This window comes from Mytilus galloprovincialis, chromosome 2 (genome assembly GCF_965363235.1).
Source record: "Mytilus galloprovincialis chromosome 2, xbMytGall1.hap1.1, whole genome shotgun sequence".
NCBI classification, from domain to species: domain Eukaryota; kingdom Metazoa; phylum Mollusca; class Bivalvia; order Mytilida; family Mytilidae; genus Mytilus; species Mytilus galloprovincialis.
Genome location: NC_134839.1, coordinates 60,607,528 through 60,632,114, shown reverse-complemented (window position 1 = coordinate 60,632,114; position 24,587 = coordinate 60,607,528). Strand labels below are relative to the sequence as shown.

General features: G+C 31.6%; 1 protein-coding gene across 2 annotated transcripts in view; it reads left to right on the top strand.

The window, feature by feature from the left end:
• LOC143064019 (small subunit processome component 20 homolog) overlaps positions 1-24,587 on the top strand; it is a 112,012-nt gene that overhangs the window by 61,045 nt on the left and 26,380 nt on the right. The window contains exons 35-48 of one of the 2 annotated variants that reach the window (XM_076236517.1): positions 2,556-2,629; positions 3,546-3,615; positions 4,950-5,003; positions 5,780-5,935; positions 6,711-6,866; positions 11,863-12,000; positions 12,636-12,907; positions 13,927-14,009; positions 15,402-15,586; positions 16,005-16,147; positions 17,123-17,279; positions 18,571-18,669; positions 22,171-22,338; positions 23,500-23,654. In XM_076236517.1, the coding sequence (XP_076092632.1) occupies positions 2,556-2,629; positions 3,546-3,615; positions 4,950-5,003; positions 5,780-5,935; positions 6,711-6,866; positions 11,863-12,000; positions 12,636-12,907; positions 13,927-14,009; positions 15,402-15,586; positions 16,005-16,147; positions 17,123-17,279; positions 18,571-18,669; positions 22,171-22,338; positions 23,500-23,654 (1,910 nt within the window). Of the gene's footprint in view, positions 1-2,555; positions 2,630-3,545; positions 3,616-4,949; positions 5,004-5,779; positions 5,936-6,710; positions 6,867-11,862; positions 12,001-12,635; positions 12,908-13,926; positions 14,016-15,401; positions 15,587-16,004; positions 16,148-17,122; positions 17,280-18,570; positions 18,670-22,170; positions 22,339-23,499; positions 23,655-24,587 lie in introns of both variants that reach the window. The other variant, XM_076236516.1, reaches the window with a different exon arrangement.

Sequence of the window (24,587 nt, the reverse complement as noted above, 5' to 3'; positions counted from 1 at the left end):
GGTAATTCTGTCGTTTATCTGTACAAGCGGTTGCATTTCCTCTCCTTTCCCAACAAACAAACGAACGAAACGCCACTAGTCTGATTTCTCTGGAGCTCATCCTCAATGGCTCTTATACGTCAGGAAACTTACATGTATACTAATAATGATTAGTTTAAACAATATTTATTCAGATAAATCAACATTAAACATATTATACAATGAAATAATATTAAGGATTCAGAAACAAGCAATTTGCTTTTACAAATCTGTCTCCCTAATAATGATTGTTTCAAGAACAACGATGTATGGACGAACTATTATAAATTCGTCAATATCAGTTATGCATGACTAAAATATAACTTTTATTACAACTACTGTATTACTTATTTGGATTAATGACGGCTATCATGTTCAACATTGCACAAATATTACCATAGAATTTTAAAAAAAATCCTCAAAAATCCTCAAAAGAAATAATGCCTTAGCTTAGATAATTGATATTCTTTTCACAAAAAGTTCGTGTAAATGATTGTCAAATGAATTTAATTATGTAAGAATAAAATGTTAAAAAGAAACTAAAAAAAAATCATGCATGTTGTATGTTGTATTTTTTTGTCAATTAAAAACTTTAAAATTGCAATAGTTTTATTAGCATTTAAACACAGCCAGATTTGAATACAAGTTAAGAAATTCCGGTAAAGTCAATGATATCAAACAGATGTACAATGGTATATCAAATTGGGTAATATTGCATTTAGTTTTTATAAAAGATTAAAACTACTATTTTTTGCTTCATATTTGAATCTTTACGCCAATTGCCGCTAAGAAAGTAATCAAAAATTGTTTCCTTTTATTTTTATACACTTTCGGAATTACGAATCTGAATTTTATTTTCAATTAATTTACACAATTTAATTATTGTATCTTTATTCTCATCGTGTATTAAATCTTAGTGTATTAACATCGTGACAGCATACTCTTTCTAATCCTTTCTGTTTATCCTTTCCAAATAACAACATTTATACCTGTGTACGCTTGAACTCACACCTGCGGCTAAATAGCTACAAGGTAAACGAATTGACCTCAAGCCGAGAAATATACAGTGACCTTTACAAAATAATATACACACTCTGCTCACACATTAGTTGCATTGAAATGATTATCAAAACAATAACGGTAAATAGAACTGAAATATTTTCAGTTCAATATCAGTAAAAATGTTCAATAAATATTTTATGAAAAAAATCTCAACAATAATTAATTAAATTTATTCAAAAACATTTACTAGAGATAATTTTATAGGAGTTTAATTCAATCAATACAAAACGGTATATGCGTATTCATTTTCGTTCATTCTTATATTGTGGTTAATAACTTCGACCATTCGTCAGCTGTGCGCTTTTAATTACGTATATTGTCGATAAGCTATAAGAGTTAAACAGATTTTAATTTTTCCCAGAATTCAATAAATCGGGCTAATACGTCACGACCCACTCGAGAATTCAACCAAAAAAGTTACAACTACTTGATTTTCTCCGTTATTAGAAGGAATATAAATTTAAAACTTTGCAAATGTGTTTTTTTATGTTAAGATGAACATAATTAGATGATAAGTAAAAAATCGCGGAATTTCCCTTTAATGTCAAGGGATAACAATCTGCTCGATCGCCCTCTCAGATATGTGTTATTTTATTTGCTATACCAAATTTTCTATCATTATTTTCTTAATTGTAAATGGAAAGTAAGAACTATGATATCATGTACATAAAAATGTAACAGTTATTAGAAAAACAACAAAAGTGAAGTGTATTTTTTTTTTTACATTCTATATAAAAAGGTCTCAGGTCGAAACATAGAACCTGAATATTGTCTTTAAAATCATTGATGTAAACTCACAATTCATTTTCCTGTTATTATAATAATTGAGTATAAAATATCTATTGTTTGAAAATATTGCACATTAAATGTTAATAAAACCTTTTAGTATAACCCATGATCTGCATGAAGGGAGACAACTAAAAAAATTGTCACCCACTTAGCCATGTGATAGAGTAAATTATCACCCTTGTATTAACCAATCAACTTCATCAATTAGGTTATACTTAGCTTACAATTTGTTTGGTTTATAAGGAATTTCCAAATCCATTATTGTAAATGGTCAAATTAGTATCTGAATGGAGATAATTTTCAATTTTACTGCATGTTTTTATTTTTTTGTAAATTTTCAAAATGAATAATGGTCCAACTATTTGTTAACCAAGTTGTTGTAAAAAAAAAAAAAAATTTCATTGTTTTATTTCTCCACGGAGTAAATGAATATTTTTGAGAATTTTTGTCTGTAGGCATTACTTGGGAAAGAATGAATTACTTCCCTTTAGCCAAATTGAAATGTCTACCTTATGGAAATGAGTATGTAAATTAAAAGATGTAAGTGCAATGATTTTGTGGTGTTTCTAAATTTAGATTTGTATTTCAGACTCATAAAGTTGGAAGATAAGATACATGTGATGTCCTCTCTTTATGAATTGTATTATGTGACTTTATTAATTGAAAATATTTTTATGATATTTTAGAAGATAGAAAATGATATTTTGAAGAGTGTTAGAAATCTGCTGAAAATAGTTGATAATAAACAGGATTTTTTCAGGTAATTATACACACAATATAAATATTATGTGATGAGATATGGTTGCACCAGTTAAAATGAAGTGATAGTAAACGCGTATAGACACCAATACAGCCTTCAACAATGAGAAAAACTTTGTGATCTGCTATTCAATGTCCAGACATTAAAAATGTGAAACAATTCAAATGAGAAAACTAACTGCCTAATTTATAACAAAACCAAAATGACACAGGAACCAATGACTTGGGATAGGCATTTAAAGAATGTTGCTTTTTCAACTTGTTTTAAGGTTAAGACTGCATGAAATGCATTCCAAACCTTATGGGACTTACTTGATATCTAAATCTTCCAAGCCTTATCACTACCTTTTTTGATACACAAAATATAGTGCATTGATCCACACATTCTATACACTCTATCCATGGACATTTCAAGCAATTTATGGATGTAATATATGCTTAGTTATTTAAGGCACAAAATATTGATACACTTATCAAGAAAATTACATAACTTTTACAAGCTACAGGAATCTAATATCTGTTCTTAAAATAGAATGATGTCATTGTTAACATCATCTTTTGAAAAAATTGGAGTTATCTTCCTTTGTCTGGAATTGCTGTTAAATCAACTACAACAAATGCAATAATTAATTTTACTTCCCACTGATAAATTGAAGCAATCTTTACTGTTCAGTGCTTTCAATCACTTTAATTAAAGGCACATGATCTGTTTTTTGCATGCATTTTAATATTAAGTTCTACTACATACAATGATGGAATAAACACATTTTTTTTATAGTTTGAAATTTTATATAAAAGCTTCTTTTTTTTAGTCAGTAAAGCAAATATAATACGTTAATTATATAGTTTGAAATTTTATATAAAAGAATTTTAAGCCAATAAAGCAAATATAGATGGTCAATTGTTTTTTTTTCCAGATCCATATGTAAGCTGTGTGGACACATACAGAGTCGTCATGGAAGAACATTAGTTTGTGGCATATTAGAGGTAAACATTGAAGTTGTCATTTTGTTACTGGTCCACAAATTTTACTAGATATTTACAGAATAAGATTTGCATTCTGTTTGTCCATCTTGTTAGTTGAACAAATATTTCTATCACACTTTTCACATGTTTTAATGAATAGAATGAATTTATATTTGATTAGCAGATATGTTGCACACAACACTTCTTGTTAGTTCATAAGTCTACTCATCAAGAGTTGGTTTCACAAAAACAATCTGTTGATACCTGTAATTTGGCATTGCACAAGGTCATATTTTTCTCTGACAGTTTATGACGTCTTTACTCTAGATCCATTGGATGTTGGATGTGTACGGATTGATAGTTTAATCTTAGATGCATATTTTTTTTTATTAGTTGTTAGTGGCTTTGAACTAGCTGTCCGATAACTGCGAGTACTCTCAGATCTGTTCATAGTGTCTTTTGTTGTCAGGATGTACAAGTAACCCGCCACATCCACTTGTATTTTTGTCCATCTGATGAGTTGAGCCTTTTTCAACTGATTTTTATAGTTCATTCTTATGTTGTACTGTTATACCACTGTCCCATGTTAGGGGGAGGGTTGGGATCCCGCTAACATGTTTAACCCCGCCACATTATTTATGTATGTGCCTTTCCCAAGTCAGGAGCCTGTAATTCAGTGGTTGTCATTTGTTTATGTGTTACATATTTGTTTTTCGTTCATTTTTTTATATAAATAAGGCCGTTAGTTTTCTTGTTTGAATTGTTTTACATTGTCATATTTGGGCCTTTTTTAGCTGACTATGCGGTATGGGCTTTGCTCATTGTTGAAGGCTGTACAGTGACCTATAGTAGTTAATGTCTGTGTCATTTTGGTCTCTTGTGGACAGTTGTCTCATTGGCAATCATACCACATCTTCTTTTCTATATTATGACTTAGATTCATTGTAAGTATACTGCATTGTTCATATCTTAAGTTATGATCAATCTTAGCGTAAGTTTTTTTTTGTGAATCCGAAGTATTTCATTTCTTCTCAGGTACTGCTGAAAAATGGTTAGCACTTTGATAGTGATAAGCTGTAACATGTAAGCTCTTTTCTGATCTGTCAGACAACTCCTTCCTGTTTCCTGATAATATGCCGATAGTTTGGATTTTTTAATACCATGCTCAATGAACACATTTTTACAATATTATGTACTGAACTGAATGACTTCATACTTGGTCTGCAGCACTTTTTCATTTCTATCAGACATCTACATCCTGTTTGCAAATACTTTAAAATCTCTCAATTACTGTCGACCAGAATAGCAAATTCAATACTCAAAAAAATTCCATAACATTATAAACTGTATTTCAGGTGATAAGCTCTGGTGACGAGAACATGGAAAAGATTGCATCAGTGGTAACTGAGGTTTGTATTCATAAATAGAGGTTAGGAGAGTGAGTCATAGATTTTAACTGGTGGTAATCCTCACTGAACAGAAAAAGAATTAAGCAAAATCCTATTATTTCATTAAAAATGTGATTTTTTTTTAGTCCTGGTGTAAATGACATACCTTACCTGATCATGTTGTAACATGTATTGTGTAGAAGCTTTGTTATTTGATATTACAAATAAAAGTTAGATAGGACAAATGTTTAATATAGCTTTCAGTACTTAAAATACTTATAAGATCTCAAATGTAAATTAAGGTTTGTAATGATAAGGGTTCATGTGTGGTTAATATTATATAAGATCTCAAATAATAAAAAGATATTACTGATCTATTCTATGACTCAATTCATGGTTATTTATTTTGTAAACACCCACACATTACACACTTATTTATTTTGTTAACACCCACACATTACACATTTATTTAAGTTGTTAACACCCACACATTACACACTTATTTAAGCATATTAAAATCACTTTAAAAAATACTGCGGATTCATTGATATTTTTTGGATACCAATTTCCGTGGGTACAGTGGAACCAGGAATTTAAATGATCAACAAATTACAAGTTTTCTAAAGGAATGTATGCAGACTTTGCCAAAACAGCAAAATTAAATATTCATGAAAAATGCCAGTTTACCTCAATCCACAAAAATTAGCACACACGAAAATAGATGAATCCACAGTATATATATATATATATATAATAAAGTTTCAAAATTTTTATTGGTTTTATATTGTTATGTTTAGCTAAATTCTTGGGATCCAAAGCGACTTGAAGAACCAGACTATTTACGACGCCTTGCTGGGTTCAGAGAGATCAACTCGACTATTAAATCGATGACAATGCTAGATACACGGTTCTTACATGCTGTGTTAGTCAATTGCTGTTTCTTTATTAAGATGGTAAGAAAAATGAAATTTATGTTCATACAATATAAAAAATCTATTGGGTACAATATTCACAAACATTTATGCAGTGACCCTATAATATTAAAAATTAACCAAGAACTGTATATTTGACCATTTACAGTACTGAGAATTTGTCCTGATTAGCCAATGACATTCAGCTTAACACTAAGAGTAATTGGTGTTCATAATAGATTTGGATAAACACTTAGATGAATTTTGCTTTGCAAAGCCATTTTGAATATACGTTTTCTCTATCCTATCAAGTATATGACCTCAATACTTCTTTTTTTTCAAATTTGCTGCTGTATGTTAAGGCTGCAAACAATCTATCAACTAAATCTTTTTCAATTGGATAGAAAGATGCATATATTTTTCCCTATATTTCTGACAACAAAGAAGTCAATTCAGACATTTCAAATTTGTCAATTTTTTTAGGAAATATAACATTTTCCCGAGATAAATTTCTGTGGCAAGAGAAAAATTTGAAATGAATATCAAACGTGATTATGTGTTTTATGTCACAAGGTCAACTGGTACAAAATTAAAGTCAGTAAAAAAAATACCTCAAACATATCTGATAGCAAACTAGAGCCATATAGATCTTTTTCCCCATTACAAACATTTGGAATTTATATGCAAATGTTATACAAGTGAGATGTTTATCTAGCTTTAAAACCAGGTTTAATCCAGCATTTTCTACACAAAGTCAGTAATTAGACAGTTGTTATCTATTCATTTGAGTGTTTGATTAGGGATTTTCCGCTTTTAGGTTGATGATCTCTCTTTAAGAGATAATGCTTCAAATTGCTTGGTTGTCATGGTAAAACAGTTCAGCAGCGTCGACTATGATCAGGATGTTTACAGGGATATTATTGCTCAAAGTTTGGTACCAGAAATAAAAAAAGGAGTGAAGAATAAAGATGAGGTACTGTATATATATATATTACTGTTACTAGTGTGCTGTTTGATTTTTCAGGGTTAATTTATGCATTTATGAAAATTATTGATTGAAGTAAGATACTAAAAGTATTTGATTTTTATTGTGTAAGTTAAGTTTCATCTGTTTAGGACTATTCCATTAAAATGCATGTTGGAGGGTAGGAAGGGACTTTCAAAATATTCCTACAACTAAGAACCATTTTTATACGACCGCAAAAATTGAAAAATTTTTGGTCGTATATTGGTATGACGTTGGCGTCCACGTCGTCGGCGTCCGAAGACATTTGGTTTTTGCACTACAACTTTAGTATAAGTAAATAGAAATCTATGAAATTTAAAGACAAGGTTTATGACCATAAAAGGAAGCTTGGGATTGATTTTGGGAATTTGGGTCCCAACAGTTTGGGAATTAGAGGCCAAAAAGGGCCCAAATAAGCATTTTTCTTGGTTTTCGCACAATAACTTTAGTATAAGTAAACAGAAATTTATGAAATTTTAACATAAGGTTTATAACCACAAAAGAAAGGTTGGGATTGATTTTGGGAGTTTTGGTCCCAGTTAACAGTTGAGGAATTAGGAGCCAAAAGGGTCCAAAATTAAACTTAGTTTGATTTCATCAAAAAATTAATTATTGGGGTTCTTTGATATGCCAAATATAACCGTGTATTTACATTCTTAATTTTTATACGACCGCAAAATTTGAAAAAATTTTCGTCGTATATTGCTATCACGTTGGCGTCGGCGTCGTCGTCGTCGTCGTCGTCCTGCGTCCGAATACTTTTAGTTTTCGCACTCTAACTTTAGTAAAAGTGAATGGAAATCTATGAAATTTTAACACAAGGTTTATGACCACAAAAGGAAGGTTGGTATTGATTTTGGGAGTTTTGGTCCCAACATTTTAGGAATTAGGGGCCAAAAAGGGCCCAAATAAGCATTTTCTTGGTTTTCGCACTATAACTTTAGTTTAAGTTAATAGAAATCTATGAAATTTTGACACAAGGTTTATGACCACAAAAGAACGGTTGGGATTGATTTTGGGAGTTTTGGTTTCAACAGTTTAGGAATTAGGGGCCAAAAAAGGGCCCAAATAAGCATTATTCTTGGTTTTCGCACAATAACTTTAGTTTAAGTAAATAGAAATCAATGAAATTTAAACACAATGTTAATGACTACAAAAGGAAGGTTGGTATTGATTTTGGGAGTTTAGGTCCCAACAGTTTAGGAATTAGGGGCCAAAAAGGGACCCAAATAAGCATTTTTCTTGGTTTTCGCACCATAACGTTAGTATAAGTAAATAGAAATCTATGAAATTTAAACACAAGGTTTATGACCATAAAAGGAAGGTTGGTATTGATTTTGGGAGTTTTGGTCCCAACAGAATAAGGGGCCCAAAGGGTCCAAAATTAAACTTTGTTTGATTTCATCAAAATTGAATAATTGGGGTTCTTTGATATGCCGAATCTAACTGTAATGACTGTGTATGTAGATTCTTAACCTTTGGTCCGGTTTTCAAATTGGTCTACATTAAGGTCCAAAGGGTCCAAAATTAAACTTAGTTTGATTTTGACAAAAAATGAATCAGTTAGGTTCTTTGATATGCTGAATCTAAAAATGTACTTAGATTCTTGATTATTGGCCCAGTTTTCAAGTTGGTCCAAATCGGGGTCCAAAATTAAACTTTGTTTGATTTCATCAAAAATTGAATAAATGGGGTTCTTTGATATACCAAATCTAACTGTGTATGTAGATTCTTCATTTTTGGTCCTGTTTTCAAATTGGTCTACACTAAAGTCCAAAGGGTCCAAAATTAAACTTAGTCTGATTTTAACAAAAATTGAAATCTTGGGGTTCTTTGAAATGCTGAATCCAAAAATGTACTTAGATTTTTTATTATGGGCCCAGTTTTCAAGTTGGTCCAAATCAGGATCCAAAATTATTATATTAAGTATTGTGCAATAGCAAGTCTTTTCAATTGCACAGTATTGCGCAATGGCAAGAAATATCTAATTGCACAATATTGTGAAATAGCAAATTTTTTTTTAATTAGAGTTATCTTTCTTTGTCCAGAATAGTAAGCAAGAAATATCTAATTGCAAAATATTGTGCAATAGCAAGATTTTTATACGACCGCAAAATTTGAAAAAATTTTCGTCGTATATTGCTATCACGTTGGCGTCTGCGTCGTCGTCGTCGTCCTGCGTCCGAATACTTTTAGTTTTCGCACTCTAACTTTAGTAAAAGTGAATAGAAATCTATGAAATTTAAACACAAGGTTTATGACCACAAAAGGAAGGTTGGGATTGATTTTGGGAGTTTTGGTCCCAACATTTTAGGAATTAGGGGCCAAAAAGGGCCCAAATAAGCATTTTCTTGTTTTTCGCACTATAACTTTAGTTGAAGTTAATAGAAATCTATGAAATTTTGACACAAGGTTTATGACCACTAAAGAAAGGTTGGGATTGATTTTGGGAGTTTTGGTTCCAACAGTTTAGGAATTAGGGGCCAAAAAAGGGCCCAAATAAGCATTATAACCTTGGTTTTTGCACAATAACTTTAGTTTAAGTAAATAGAAATCAATGAAATTTAAACACAATGTTTATGACCACAAAAGGAAGGTTGGTATTGATTTTGGGAGTTTTGGTCCCAACAGTTTAGGAATAAAGGGCCCAAAGGGTCCAAAATTAAACTTTGTTTGATTTCATCAAAAATTGAATAATTGGGGTTCTTTGATATGCCGAATCTGACTGTGTATGTAGATTCTTAATTTTTGGTCCCGTTTTCAAATTGGTCTACATTAAGGTCCAAAGGGTCCAAAATTAAACTTGGTTTGATTTTAACAAAAATTGAATCCTTGGGGTTCTTTGATATGCTGAATCTAAAAATGTACTTAGATTTTTTATTATTGGCCCAGTTTTCAAGTTGGTCCAAATCGGGGTCCAAAATTAAACTTTGTTTGATTTCATCAAAAATTGAATAATTGGGGTTCTTTGATATGCCAAATCTAACTGTGTATGTAGATTCTTAATTTTTGGTCCCGTTTTAAAATTGGTCTACATTAAAGTCCAAAGGGTCCAAAATTAAACTAATTTTGATTTTAACAAAAATTGAATTCTTGGGACTCTTTGATATGCTGAATCTAAACATGTACTTAGATTTTTGATTATAGGCCCAGTTTTCAAGTTGGTCCAAATCAGGATCCAAAATTATTATATTAAGTATTGTGCAATAGCAAGAAATTTTCAATTGCACAGTATTCAGCAATAGCAAGAAATCTTCAATTGCACAGTATTGTGCAATAGCAAGAAATCTTCAATTGCACAGTATTGTGCAATAGCAAATATTTTCAATTGCACAGTATTGCACAATAGCAAGAAATATATAATTTCAAAATATTGTGCAATAGCAAGAAATTCCAATTGGATTTCAATTGGAGTTATCTTTCTTTGTCCAGAATAGTAGTTGAATCAACTTAAATCATTGTTTTATACAATATACAATGTATATTCACTTTTACTACCAACTGATAGATTAAAACAATCTTTACCATTTAGTAATAACAAGCACTTTTTTTACATTTTAATATTTTATGATGTATTTAAATGAGTAGTTATTGTTGCAAACTTCATTAGAAATTTGAATTGAGATCAGTTTTGAAATAAGGGAAAGGGGGATGTGAAAAAAAAATTTGGGGGTCAATTTTTTTCATTTCAGATTTCATAAATAAAAAGAAAATTTCTTCAAACATTTTTTTGAGAGGATTAATATTCAACAGCATAGTGAATTGTTCAAAGGCAAACATATTTTTTTTAAGTTCATTAGACCACATTCATTCTGTGTCAGAAACCTATGCTTTGTCAACTATTTAATCACAATCCAAATTTAGAGCTGAATCCAGCTTGAATGTTGTGTCCATACTTGCCCCAACCGTTCAGGGTTCAACCTCTGCGGTCGTATAAAGCTGCGCCCTGCGGAGCATCTGGTTGGTCCTGTTTTCAAATTGTTTTACATTAAGGTCCAAAGGGTCCAAAATTAAACTTAGTTTGATTTTAGCAAAAATTGAATTCTCGGGGTTCTTTGATATGCTGAATCTAAACATGTACTTAGATTTTTGATTATTGGCCCAGTTTTCAAATTGGTCCAAATCGGGGTCCAAAATTACACTTTGTTTGATTTCAACAAAAATTGAATATATGGGGTTCTTCAATATGCTGAATCTAACCATGTATTTAGATTTTAAATATTTGGCCCGGTTTTCAAATTGGTCCACATTGAGGTCTAAAGGGTCTAAAATTGAACATTATTTGATTTCATCAAAAATTGAATTCTTGGAGTTCTATGATATGCTGAATCTTACCATGTATTTAGATTTTGGATATTGGACCATAATAGGTAAATGTCCAATTTAAAATTTTTAAGTTTAAGTTCTTAGACCACATTCATTCTGTGTCAGAAACCTATCATGTGTCAACTATTTAATCACAATCCAAATTCAGAGCTGTATCAAGCTTAAATGTTGTGTCCATACTTGCCCCAACTGTTCAGGGTTTGACCTCTGCGGTCGTATAAAGCTTTGCCCTGCGGAGCATCTGGTTTAGATAGTTTTGCATATTGGAAATAGACAGATACTGAAAAAAGACCCATGACTCACATTCAATTATTAAACTTCCCTTCCTACCCTCCCACATACAGTTAAATGGAATAGCCATTACTGACTAATACATTGTAAACTCAGAACATAGACATTGGAAGATTTGATGGGAGTTACTCATTTCTATTATGTTCATTTTATATGGACTTTGCTTTTTAATTTCTAAATAATTTTTTTTTTGTTAAAGGGTTAAAAAAAAATAAAAAATTAAAAAACTTGGCAAGAAATTTGTAATTCGCCAATAGTATGACAGCAAAAGAAAAATATATTTTAGGCGAAGGAAACTGTTTAGTTGAAATTTACCACTAATTTTTGTATGTTTTATACATTTCAGAATATAAGACATGAGTTTATCCTTCTGTTGTCCAAATTAGTTGATGCATTTCCTACCAATCCAATGTTTACAGACCTGGGATTGCTGAAAGAAAAAGACATTGAAGCAGACTTCTTTGAAAATATTAGGCATATTCAGGTAACAAATTAAAGAAATAATAAAAAGTTCAAATTATATAAATGTATAAAATTTCAAATTATACTGAAATTTATTTCTATTAATCATAAATTTCAAATTATCATTACAGCTTTTTGTCTAATAACATCCAGTGACCAATTTAATGAATTATAAATAAATGTTGAACTTTCAATTCTTTCTATATTCAATATAATTTTGTTTGAAAGGGACCTAAGTGCTGAGTGTTTTATTATTCATCAAACTAGATGTATAGACGCGTCAACGTTAACGGTAATTTTTGGAAAATGACAATAAAATGTTCACTTTCTTTTAGAAGATAAAAAAAAAATGACTGATTCCAATAATAACAGTAATGGTAATTATTTGAGAATTGTGATGAATCACGATAAGGATATTTGACAAACCAGAAATTTTTAACCAATTTGACACTAAAGGTAGCTGAAAATGACTGTTTTTAATATCTGACGGTAAAGGGCATTCCTACCCTCATAAATTTCTCTCTGGTCAGAGAAATTTTGTATGCCTTTCTCATTGGAAATGTTTTGCATCTAATAATGCAAATTGTTTTATATTGTCAAAAGACCCTTTGAAGAATTAATTCCAATATTTGATGTTGAATATTGACATAATTTTAGACTCACAGAAAGTCACGAGCTCTACGTAAGATGGTCAAACTAATCCAGAAAACCCCTGTGAAGAAAGAGACCATCGTATCATACTTACTTCCAATCACTGAGGCATTCTTATTAGATGAAAAATATGCCAAAGTTATGAGTGTTTTGGATGTTGCCGTTGAAGCCCTTGGTGCTCTTTGCAGCCTGTTACCATGGCAACAGTATTCAGGCCATTTGAAATTTTACTTGGCAATGATGTATAAGAGGCTTGATAAAAATAAATATTTTGTGAAGTAAGTATACTATTTTAGAGGATTATATGCAGTTCTAGTGGAAGGGGGTCAGATAGTGTTAATTTTTATATCATTTTGTCTCTGGTGGAGAGTAATCTCACTGGCAATCATCACATTTTCCTAATTTTATATAAACAGTGAAATAAATGTTGATTAAAATGCATGTTTTATGCTTAGTACAAAATCTTTTTAGTGCAAATAAATTAAATTGATTTTCTACACAATTTTCAAACTCATATAGAATTATTGTAATATAGATTAATACTTATATGCAGTGTAAATGAAATAGAATGATAAAGAGCAAACAATGTTCTTCTACTGTAGTACAAAAAATCTGTGTTCATTGGACGTAAATAATATAAAACTTTTTATTTTCAAATTTTGCTGCTAATAATTTAAAATACAAAGGTCAATGAAATCAGACAAATATCTTTTTTTGTATGAATGAATTGCAAACTAAATAATTCAGTTGAGTATTTTGATTATTAAAGATGTTTTTATGCCCCACCTACGATAGTAGAGGGGCATTATGTTTTCTGGTCTGTGGCTCCCATCGTCCGTCCGTCCGTCTGTGGTTCCGTTCGTCCGTCCAGGTTAAAGTTTTTGGTCAAGGTAGTTTTTGATGAAGCTGAAGTCCAATCAACTTGAAACTTAGTACACTTGTTGCTTATGAGATGATCTTTCTAATTTTTAAGCCAAATTAGACTTTTGACCCCAATTTCACGGTCCACTGAACATAGAAAATGAAAGTGGGAGTTTCAGGTTAAAGTTTTTGGTCAAGGTAGTTTTTGATGAAGCTGAAGTCTAATCAACTTGAAACTTAGTACACTTGTTGCTTATGATATGATCTTTCTAATTTTAATGCCAAATTAGATAATTACCCAATTTCACGGTCCATGGAACATGGAAAAGGATAGTGCGAGTGGGGCATCTGTGTACTTTGGACACATTCTTGTTAACTTTTTTTTAACTTTTTTATTGTTTTAAATATATCTATGATTTGTATTGTTATTTTTCAGAATAATTGTAGTTATATTAGATGCCTTTCATTTTGATCTAAGAAATTCAGAGTATGCAGAGAAAGGAGTCCCGCAACCAGTAGGTACCGGTAAGTACTATATATAGATAAAAAAAGGTTAGTTCTGTGGTTATAATGTTTTCGCAACTTTAAAAACACATCATCACTAATTATCTGAACTATATTCAAACTTTTAAAAAACTTTTGGAATTTTGGTCCATAATACCTCAATTCATGCTTATCTTGCCTTTTCAACTTTTTTATGCCCCACCTACGATAGTAGAGGGGCATTATGTTTTCTGGTCTGTGCGTCCGTTCGTTCGTCCGTCCGTCCGTCCGTCTGTCCCGCTTCAGGTTAAAGTTTTTGGTCAAGGTAGTTTTTGATGAAGTTGAAGTCCAATCAACTTGAAACTTAGTATACATGTGCCCTATGATATGATCTTTCTAATTTAAATGCCAAATTAGAGTTTTGACCCCAATTTTACGGTTCACTGAACATAGAAAATGATAGTGCAAATTTCAGGTTAAAGTTTTTGGCTTCAGGTTAAAGTTTTTGGTCAAGGTAGTTTTTGATGAAGTTGAAGTCCAATCAACTTGAAACTTAGTATACATGTGCCCTATGATATGATCTTTCTAATTTAAATGCCAAATTAGAGTTTTGACCCCAATTTTACGGTTCACTGAACATAGAAAATGATAGTGCAAATTTCAGGTTAAAGTTTTTGGTCAAGGTAGTTTTTGATAAAGTAGAAGTCCAATCAACTTGAAACTTAGTATACATGTTCCCTTTGATAAGATCATTCTAATTTTAATGCCAAATTAGAGAATTTATTCCAATTTCACAGTCCTTTAAACATAGAAAATGATAGTGCGAGTGGGGCATCCGTGTACTGTGGACACATTCTTGTTAATTTAAAGTGTCACTGATGAGTCTTTTGAAGAGTTAACAATTATAAGCCTGCTATCTTGATGAGTTTTTCCCTTTTCAGTACCAATCTTGTCATTGCAACTCCTCTTTCGTGGTTTATCATATCTATATAAAATTCCCAACACTGCTAGATCCTGCTATCTTGATGAGTTTTTCCCTTTTCAGTACCAATCTTGTCATTGCAACTCCTCTTTCGTGGTTTATCATATCTATATAAAATTCAAAACATTGCTAGATCCTTATATGTAGATGTGTAAAGTAGAGTAAATGCGTTTTGTATAGGTCATGTTTATTTAACGTATAGCCATTTCTATATAAGTAACATCATAATAACATAAGTGTCAGGATGCAACATTAGCATATATATACGCTAAATTCCTAACAGATCTTCCCATACTTCCTTTTTTTAAGTTATACCCTTGTAACTGTACCTTGTCCAGCACAAAACTTAATATATTGTAAGAATATGCAGATGTGTATGAAGGTGTAGGATGCTCCAACCCATAAAACTTCACCCTTATTATTGTAAAATTATTTATTTTCATTAGACACTAATACTGAAGGAAGTCCAGAAGATGATTACAAAGTGGAAGACATACCTCCAGACTTTAGTGAGAATGATGATACTGTTTCTCCTGACAAAGTTGTTTGTTCTGTTGCCATGGCAACCAGGATACATTTAGCTATAAGTAAAGCATTTATTCCAAAACTGCAGAGGATCCTGACAGAAAAGGTAATAAATAGCAGAAAATAAAATTTCCTGTTGGTCATTGATATATGATTTGTTTTGTTTTATTTCTTTGTTTTTTTTAGGGGGGGTAAAGGTTGCATTCAGAACGCTTTTGTCACTGTCCTTCATTAAGGAGATGTATTCCTAAAATTCAAGCCAAGAAACAATAGAATTCCAAAGTGAATATTTTGCCAGTTGTCAAAGATCAATCTGAAAGAGGATACACAAGTTTATGTCTACTTCGTTAAATGAAAAATTAGAGGGGACAATTGGTTTTTTTTCAGCTATATTATTGTGTAGAATGAATACATTTATCAAATTTGATTGAGATATTATTTTAATTTTTTTATATTTCTAAATAATTATTTAACTTTTTGTGTAAAAAGTGAATAAATTGTATCTGTAATTGTAAACTTTTCAGATAAAGTCCGATGAAGAACATAAAATGGCTGGCCAGTCTCTATACCCTGAAGATACTGAGATTCTTAGAGTGCCACTAGCTCTAGCTATGGTCAAATTATTACAGAATTTACCACAGAAAACATTAGAACAGAGTTTACCAGGGTAGGTTATAATTTAGATATTAAAAGGAATAATACCAACATGGTAATCCACCAGTTCAGGTTATGCAAGAAATACAAGGAATTTGGGATAGAAAGCCAGACAAATTATAAAGGAAGGGTAAAGGGTTATATTCGTGCAATGTTTTTTAGCCATTTACATATTTTACGTGCAGCCGTAAAAAAGGTACATTATTCACCATGTTTCGTGAAATCGGTAAAAAGATCAATGTGCAAGAAATTTTTAATTGTTCGTTTATTGTGAAATGGCAATTTTATTTTGCGTTCTCACATGCAGATACCCCCCTTTATGCCCCTCTATAAATAATTATGACGAAGGAGGTTTAAAATTCCCCAATATAGAACTCAAGCATTGTAATTAATATAGATTGACATCAGCAAACAGCACAAGTAGGCAGAGTAAAGCTTGTATACATTATATTTAAATTTGATTAAACATTATTAAATAATCAAATTATCTATATACAGGTTTAACTCCGCCTACTTTTATTGCTTTTCAGTTTCAATCTTAATTACAATGCTTGAGCAAACATTTATACAAAGGAAGCAAGCTAGGCAAGCAAGCTAACTAAACTATTACTCTACTTGCATGAGGAAGATGACTCTAATTCAAAGAATCTCTAAGAACACTGATAGTAAAACAAACCACCTGAATCATCAACAACTGACTCCTTGAAAATACTCTTAATTACAAAATAAGACACAACAACAAGCAGAACATGGCTTTCAGTGCAGTTATGTTCCTGTTACATATGTTTTTAGTGAATTTTTGAACATGTGGATTGATCAGTCTAAGTATTATTAAATGTAGATGCCATTGCAGCAGTTTTAAAGAAAATTTTGAGTATATTTTCAAACTTCTCTTACAGGCTTGCTGAGAACACCAAAAATCTTACTGATCCCCATACTGGTATAATTATTACTGACTTATACATGTATACATTTGTTATCTTTTCAGAATTCTGTTGAAAGTTTGTAATTTTCTGAAATCTCGAGCTAAAGATATAAGAGTTACGGCAAGAGACACTCTAGTAAAGATATCTTTGTCGCTGGGTCCAAGATACTTCCCATACATTCTGTCAGAACTTAGAGGTGCATTACGTCGAGGATATCAGGTAATGATAAATAAAGTGAAAATTATAACTTAGCAAGTTGATTTGATACACATGACTGACTGATTAAATGATTGATTGTTGGTTGCTTAATATCCAGTGGCATATATTTCATGCATGTTCAGGATAAGAACAAATTATAAGTGTAAAATGAGGGTATATTGCATAGAGACTGAAATTTAGCTTTGCAACAGGCCTCCTACAAATCTCTAAAAAAAAATGTTGCAAGGGTTTAAAGAGTTACACTTTCTTTGCATGTGACATCAAATTTAAAGTCCCCATTCTGACAGGACATAGCACTACTTCATTAATGATTTACAAAAAATGTTTGTATATAAATTGTATCAATTAATATGGTCAGGACAAGAGATATCTTTACTGTCTACTTATATATATCTTTTTCATTGTCCCTTCTCATATGGTAAGGGACTCCTTTCCTCTGTCTATTGCTCTTTCCATTGGTCCTTCTGACAAAAATACAGGTCAAGGTTACAACAGTCATTGGTAGACTGAAATTAGGACAAAAAATTAGTTTCCCGATGAACTGTTTTGAAGCATATGAGCAACTTTAAATAACTTAGTTCGGGAAAGCCAATTGGCAAGAAACAAGACCCCCATTACAATACCTTTTAAGGTGAAAAAGACTTTATTAATTAATTATTAGAACACTAGGCCAAAATAATCTCTTTGTTAACAGATACATAAGCTCTTGATAAAACTACCAGTACTTAGTAAAACTATTCATTATGAAGCTAAATATTTAGCCATGAGGTTGCTTGACAGTTAACCAACAAACAAAATGTTTTGGTCTGCGTTTCAACACTTATATATATTTTTGTATTTTTTTTGTTTTGGTATTACTCAATTTATTTCACTTGACTGTGTGGAGTTTATCCAGTTCGCTCATAATAAACCAGTCCATCTATAGATAGGTGTTTTAGGATACACTCATCAATGCATTGTCCAGTCATTCTTTTGTAAATTCCTTTGAGGTCACTGTTAGATGATTAGAAATCAGTTATATCTATAACGGCAATCATCGTAATCACACACATTTTCAAATCGACTGTCCTCATGCAAATTAAAACATAAGCTCCGCCCAATCAGTTGAAATAACATTGGTAATACAGTTTTACCTTTGATTGCTTATGTTGATGCTCTGATATTTCTAAATTGCTTATTGGGAAAAACAGAAATTGTTTATTATTAAACTTTTGAAAAATACTATAAGGAATTGTTTCTTGCTTTCTTTAATATGAATTATTCTTACATCATGGTATTGTTGTACTTTCAGCTCCATGTATTAGGATTCACATTACATGCCCTTCTTAGACACATGTCATCTGTGATAAAACCAGGAGAACTAGATTTCTGCAGAGCAAGCTTACAACAGGTATGTTTACCAGTCTTCTACAGTAAAATTACATCAAATATCTGGGTTAATCTGGAATTTTAAATTAGCTTCTTTTATGGAGAAACAAAAACATCACATTTATACAAAATCTATTAAAAAATCATTTAAGATAGCATCACATTCAAGTTATATAACATCAAATTCCAATTATGGATAACCAATCCAAGGATAACACTGCATACTGTGGTTTTGGTCGTAATAAAAGCACAAAATCTAGGTATAAACCTTACTGGAACAATGATTTGTCTTCACAATGGACTAAAGTGTGCGCATGTGAAAAGAAATGGTTGCGCTGTAATGGTCCGAGCGACACAAAACAAAGATTAAAAACAGATTATTGTGTGGAAAGGAAGACATTCGATCATATTAACAGAAAATATAAGCGGCAACACCAAATAACAGAGCGAAAGAAATTAGAAGAAAAACTATGTACATCAAATCAGCGCGAATTTTGGAAGTCTGTTGGTAAAATTGGAATCGCAAGTGAACGTAAACCATGTATTCCGATGGCGGTATTAGGTCCAAATGGAAATGTAAATACGAATAAAAACGACGTTCTTAATAAATGGAAAAGTGACTTTCAAAATTTATTTCAACGCAATGGTGGAGATAATAGCCAACTAAATGCATTTACTTCCAACACAGAAATAGACGTTACGCCGCTAAATCAACCAATTTCAAGAGACGAGGTCGTTAATGCCGTAATAAACGCTAAATTACGAAAGGCCACGGGAATAGATGAAATTCCGACGGAAGTTTTAAAGAATGACGCGGCAATAGACTTACTTTATCAAATTATCAGTGGTTGCTTTAATCTTGGAAAAGTTCCGTATCAATGGAATAGTGGTATTATCAATCCAATTTTAAAACCGGGATCTGACGACGATAGAAATCCCATGAACTACAGGGGAATCACTTTGGTTTCCGTGCCGTGTAAGATATATTGCTACATTTTAAACACGAGACTTAGCTCTTGGCTGGAAAATAACGAAATTCTGTGTGATGAGCAAAATGGGTTCCGCTGTAACCGTAGTTGCGAAGAACATATTCACACGCTTCATTCTATTCTGAATGACAGAAAAATATCAAGAAAGTCAACTTATGTATGCTTTGTAGACATGAAGAAAGCTTTTGACACCGTTGAACATCATCTTCTGTGGTTTAAATTACAACGTGTTGGTGTCCGTGGACAGTTCTTATCTGCGATTCAATCCTTGTATAATGACCTAAAATGTACCGTTCGTATCAATAGTGACCAGACCCCTTGGTTCAGTGTAGATGCCGGTGTGAAGCAGGGCTGTATCCTATCGCCCACTTTGTTTTCAGTTTACATCAATACTTTGGCAGATCGTATAAACTCTCTAGAATGTGGAGTGCATATTGATGATTTCCGTCTCAGTTTATTGCTTTACGCGGACGATATAGCGCTAATAGCTCCAGATAAAGAAAGTCTACAACGTATGTTAAATGTAGTAACTGAATGGTGCGCTGAATGGAAGTTATCTGTAAACATTGGCAAAACTAAAATTGTCCATTTCCGTCCACAGTCATTCATACGTTCAGATTTTACGTTCCGATGTTCTGGAAAAATTATTGACTACATTGATTCATACAAATACCTTGGAGTGTGGATTGACGAACATTTAACTTTCGTAAAAAATGCAAAAGAACTGGCCAAAGCAGCGAGCCGTGCTTTGGGTGCTTTAATTACAAAAACTCAATCCATGGGAGGGATGACTTTTAAAGTGTACAATAAACTGTATACGTCCATTGTTGAACCAATTTTACTTTATGGTAGTGGTATCTGGGGCACAAAATCGTTCAGTGCCATATCAACAGTACAAAACCGAGCATGTAAATTTTTCTTATCGGTGGGAAAACGCACATCGAACGTAGCTTCACGCGGTGATATGGGATGGACGTCACCAATAACCAAACAACGAATAAACTATTGTAGACTTTTGTGCAAATTGATCCGTACTGACCAACAAAGAATTTCCTACAAAACTTTTAAATGGACGTCTAGAAGAAGAAAGGGTTGGTCATTTGAAGTGCATAAGATTGTTGATCGGATCAGACTAAAGGATCCGACGTATGACTTAACATTATCGACTAAATCAGTTATGCATATGATAAGTGAAAAACTATGTGAGCTGGACAACACAGAATGGTATGAAGAACTTTTTGATGACCGTCGTAATATAAAAAACGGAAACAAATTGCGCACTTACAGATGTTATAAACAATGTGTGAAAACAGAACCTTATGTGCTTTTAAACATTTCTAAACAGGAAAGGCGTGTTATGGCTCTGTTTCGCTCCGGGGCTCTACCGCTAGCGCACGAAACTGGCAGATAATACACCCGTAGAAGATAGACTTTGTTTGTTTTGTGAAAGTTGCAGTGTAGAAACTGAAAAACATTTTCTGATGGAATGCACACTTTATGACGATATTCGGTATAACCTTTTTCATGAATGTTCAAAATTAATTCAAAATTTTCACAGCCTTGATATAGATAATAAATTTATTGAAATTATGAACTGTTATGATATACAATATTTCCTATGCAAATTTTTATATAAATTTTTCTGGCGAAGAAAATTGTTTAACAGCTCTTTATGAAATTTTTACTAGCTTCAGAGATTTATTATTTTAATTTTACCAGGAAAGTCAGATTTCAACAATTTTTATATATATATATATTTATTGAATATAGTGATTTTTTATTTTTTTTTATTTTAATGGTGAATTTTTTTGTGACTTGTATGTTTTTTACGGAATATATTTGAAATTTTTATAGAATTTTAAGCTTTTTAGTGTCTCATAAGTCGTTTTTATGGCTGGAAATTGATTGTTTTATGTGTATATATTTATATAATGTTGCTTATATTTATGTAAATCAATATGTGACACTTTAATAAACTATTTACTTACTTACTTACTGTAGATATAAACATTTTTGGTCTAGATGGACAAAGTCCAAAATTTGCTTATTTTATAGTAATGTCTGCCGGAGTTGCAGGGAAAAACTAGTATCTCATTCACGTAATAAACTTAACAGAAAGATTGCATATATGTTGAAGTTTGGGATCTAATATTATGAAATAGTTTGAAGATTTTTGTTTTTTTTGTTTTTCCAAACTTGGTAACTTAGTAATTTTTCAGTAAAATTCATGAAAGGAGGGTCTTGTGTAATCAACTTCCCCTACAGTTTTCACCCAGACCCCTGGAACTTCACAGGGAGATGCACATATTCTAAAGCTTTTATGGAATAGTTTAGCAATTTCATTTAATTTTCCCAAACTTACAAATTTTTCAGCAAAATTGCAACTACATTGTAAACAATTCTTCGTTGATTTGTCACAAAATATTCCAGCATAGCTATTTTGAACCCTTTACAATTTTTTTGTTCAACAACTGTTTATTAGATCATTATTAAATGATAAGTATTATATTCATTTATATTATGTTTTTATTCAGGTTTTCCATGAAGAGTTGTTTGGAATGGTTGCTGAGGAGAAAAATGTGGATGCCATCAAGGGAAAAGTATTTGAAGCCAAGACAATGAAGAGTTATGACTCGTATCAAATCTTGGGCAAGTTTATTGGAATGAGTTCATTGACAGGCTTACTCCAACCATTAAAACAGGTAAGAACTTTGTACATACATTTACCTTTAAATATTTTGAATAGACTTAAATTTATGAAGTCTTGAAAAGATTGCATAATTAAAATTATTTGAAATTATTGCAACTTTCAAATCTTTGTATATAACTCTACCTGACAACCAAAGTTATCAGTTCCGTTTATTGTTAATTCAGAATTTGTACGTGATTTTTTTATTATGCCCCCACAACAGGGCAAGCATAAAGTGTTGCTCTTGTCTGTCTTTGGTTATGTACCTCCTTGAATTAGTTTGCCTCAACCAAATGTTATATAACTTATACACAATGGTTATTACAAAATACATAGATCAAGTTTAAAGGAGTAGGCCCGGTAAGAACCCTTTTTGGCCCCAAAATATAGCAGTTTTACAAAATAGTTAAAACGTAAACTTTTAAGTTATCTTTTGGAAAGTAGAATGCTTCTTTTACATAAATATGGGTTGTTTTCGACAATAAAATGCACATTTATTGGGTACTGGCATCATTAAGTCATGCTTAATTACTGAAATCTTCACAATTTTAGCATTTTAGTTAAATTTTAGATGGTTTCCGTCTTAAATGAAAGTGGCCGCATTCGTGTTCATTCTTCATATTGAAATGTAAGTTGTATTTGATGATAATACATAACATATATAAAGATTGAGGATGAACACGGATTCGGCAACTTTCGTTTTTGACGAAAACTATCTGAAAAGTGACATTTTTTGGCATATATTTGATAGATTTTTCATATTTGAGCTTGAACTGGAGCGTTATTAAAGACTCGATCAGTTAAAATCTTTCACATAACTAATTGAATCAAATGAAATAGACACCTAAGTGTTTAAAAAGTGTCCAAAATCTTTCGTCAGATGAACCTTAAATTTGAGGCCAAAATCAGCTCTTATCAGACCTTTGGTTGGCATCACTTTTACAGTTTTCTATTTCTTGGTAAGTTGGATTTGATTTTCCGTCATTCAACACAGAAAAAAGTAAGGAAATCAATTCTTAATATATGATATACAATAAATTTCTTTGCAACTTTTAGTTAAATTTTCAAAATACTCAAACCTGATGTGGACTTTTTATAGAGAAGAGGATGAGAAAATACATTGAGTTTGAAAAACATAATCTCTAAAAAATATATTGTTTATTTATGTTGTCAGGTACTGGACAGTACACAAAGTCTGAAATCTACCAAGAAAATACAAGAAGCATTAAGAAAGATTTCTTTAGGTTTGATAGACAATGCTGGCATGGATGTAGAGAAAACAATGGTATTTGTTCATTCCTTGATAACATCACAGGAAGAAAAACCAAGGTATTATAAAATATTGATTTTTACACTGTAAGTGCAATATTGCCTGCTATTTCATATTTTAATTTTTTATGCCCCACCTACGATAGTAGAGGGGCATTATGTTTTCTGGTCTGTGCCTCCGTCCGTTCGTTCATTCGTCCGTTCGTTCATTCGTCCGTTCGTTAGTTCGTCCGACTTCAGGTTAAAGTTTTTGGTCAAGGTAGTTTTTGATGAAGTTGAAGTCCAATCCACTTGAAACTTAGTACACATGTTCCCCATGATATGATCTTTCTAATTTTAATGCCAAATTATAGTTTTGACCCCAATTTCATGGTCAACTGAACATAGAAAATGAAAGTGCGAAGTTCAGGTTAAAGTTTTTGGTCAAGGTAGTTTTTGATGAAGTTAAAGTCACAACTACTTGAAACTTAGTACACATGTTCCCTATAATATGATCTTTCTAATTTTAATTCCAAATTAAAGTTTTGACCCCAATTTCACGGTCCACTGAACATGGAAAATTATAGTGTGAATGGGGCATCTGTGTACTATGGACACATTCTTGTTTTTCATATTTTGATACTCCAAAATTAAACATCCTGAAAGAATGGCCAAAGAGTTTGTACATAAAGCATACACAGTATATGTATGCTACAGATTAGATATGAAATTGATTCTAAATACATTTAGGCTAACCAAAAGCCATGAGGCTTTACACATTTTTTTTTATAATTTTATTAAGACACTATTTTTTTTTACTTGTATTTATTACTTTATCAAATGCATTATAGTATGTACTGCTTTGTTTCAGTGAGTTTACTAAGAGCTAATACTTTTATCTAGAGTATTTTTTTTTCTTTTATTTGTTTCCTTTTTAGCTCACCTGGCCTAAAAGGCCATGTGAGCTTTTCTCATCACTTGGCGTCCGTCGTCGTCGTCGTCTGTCTTCGTTAA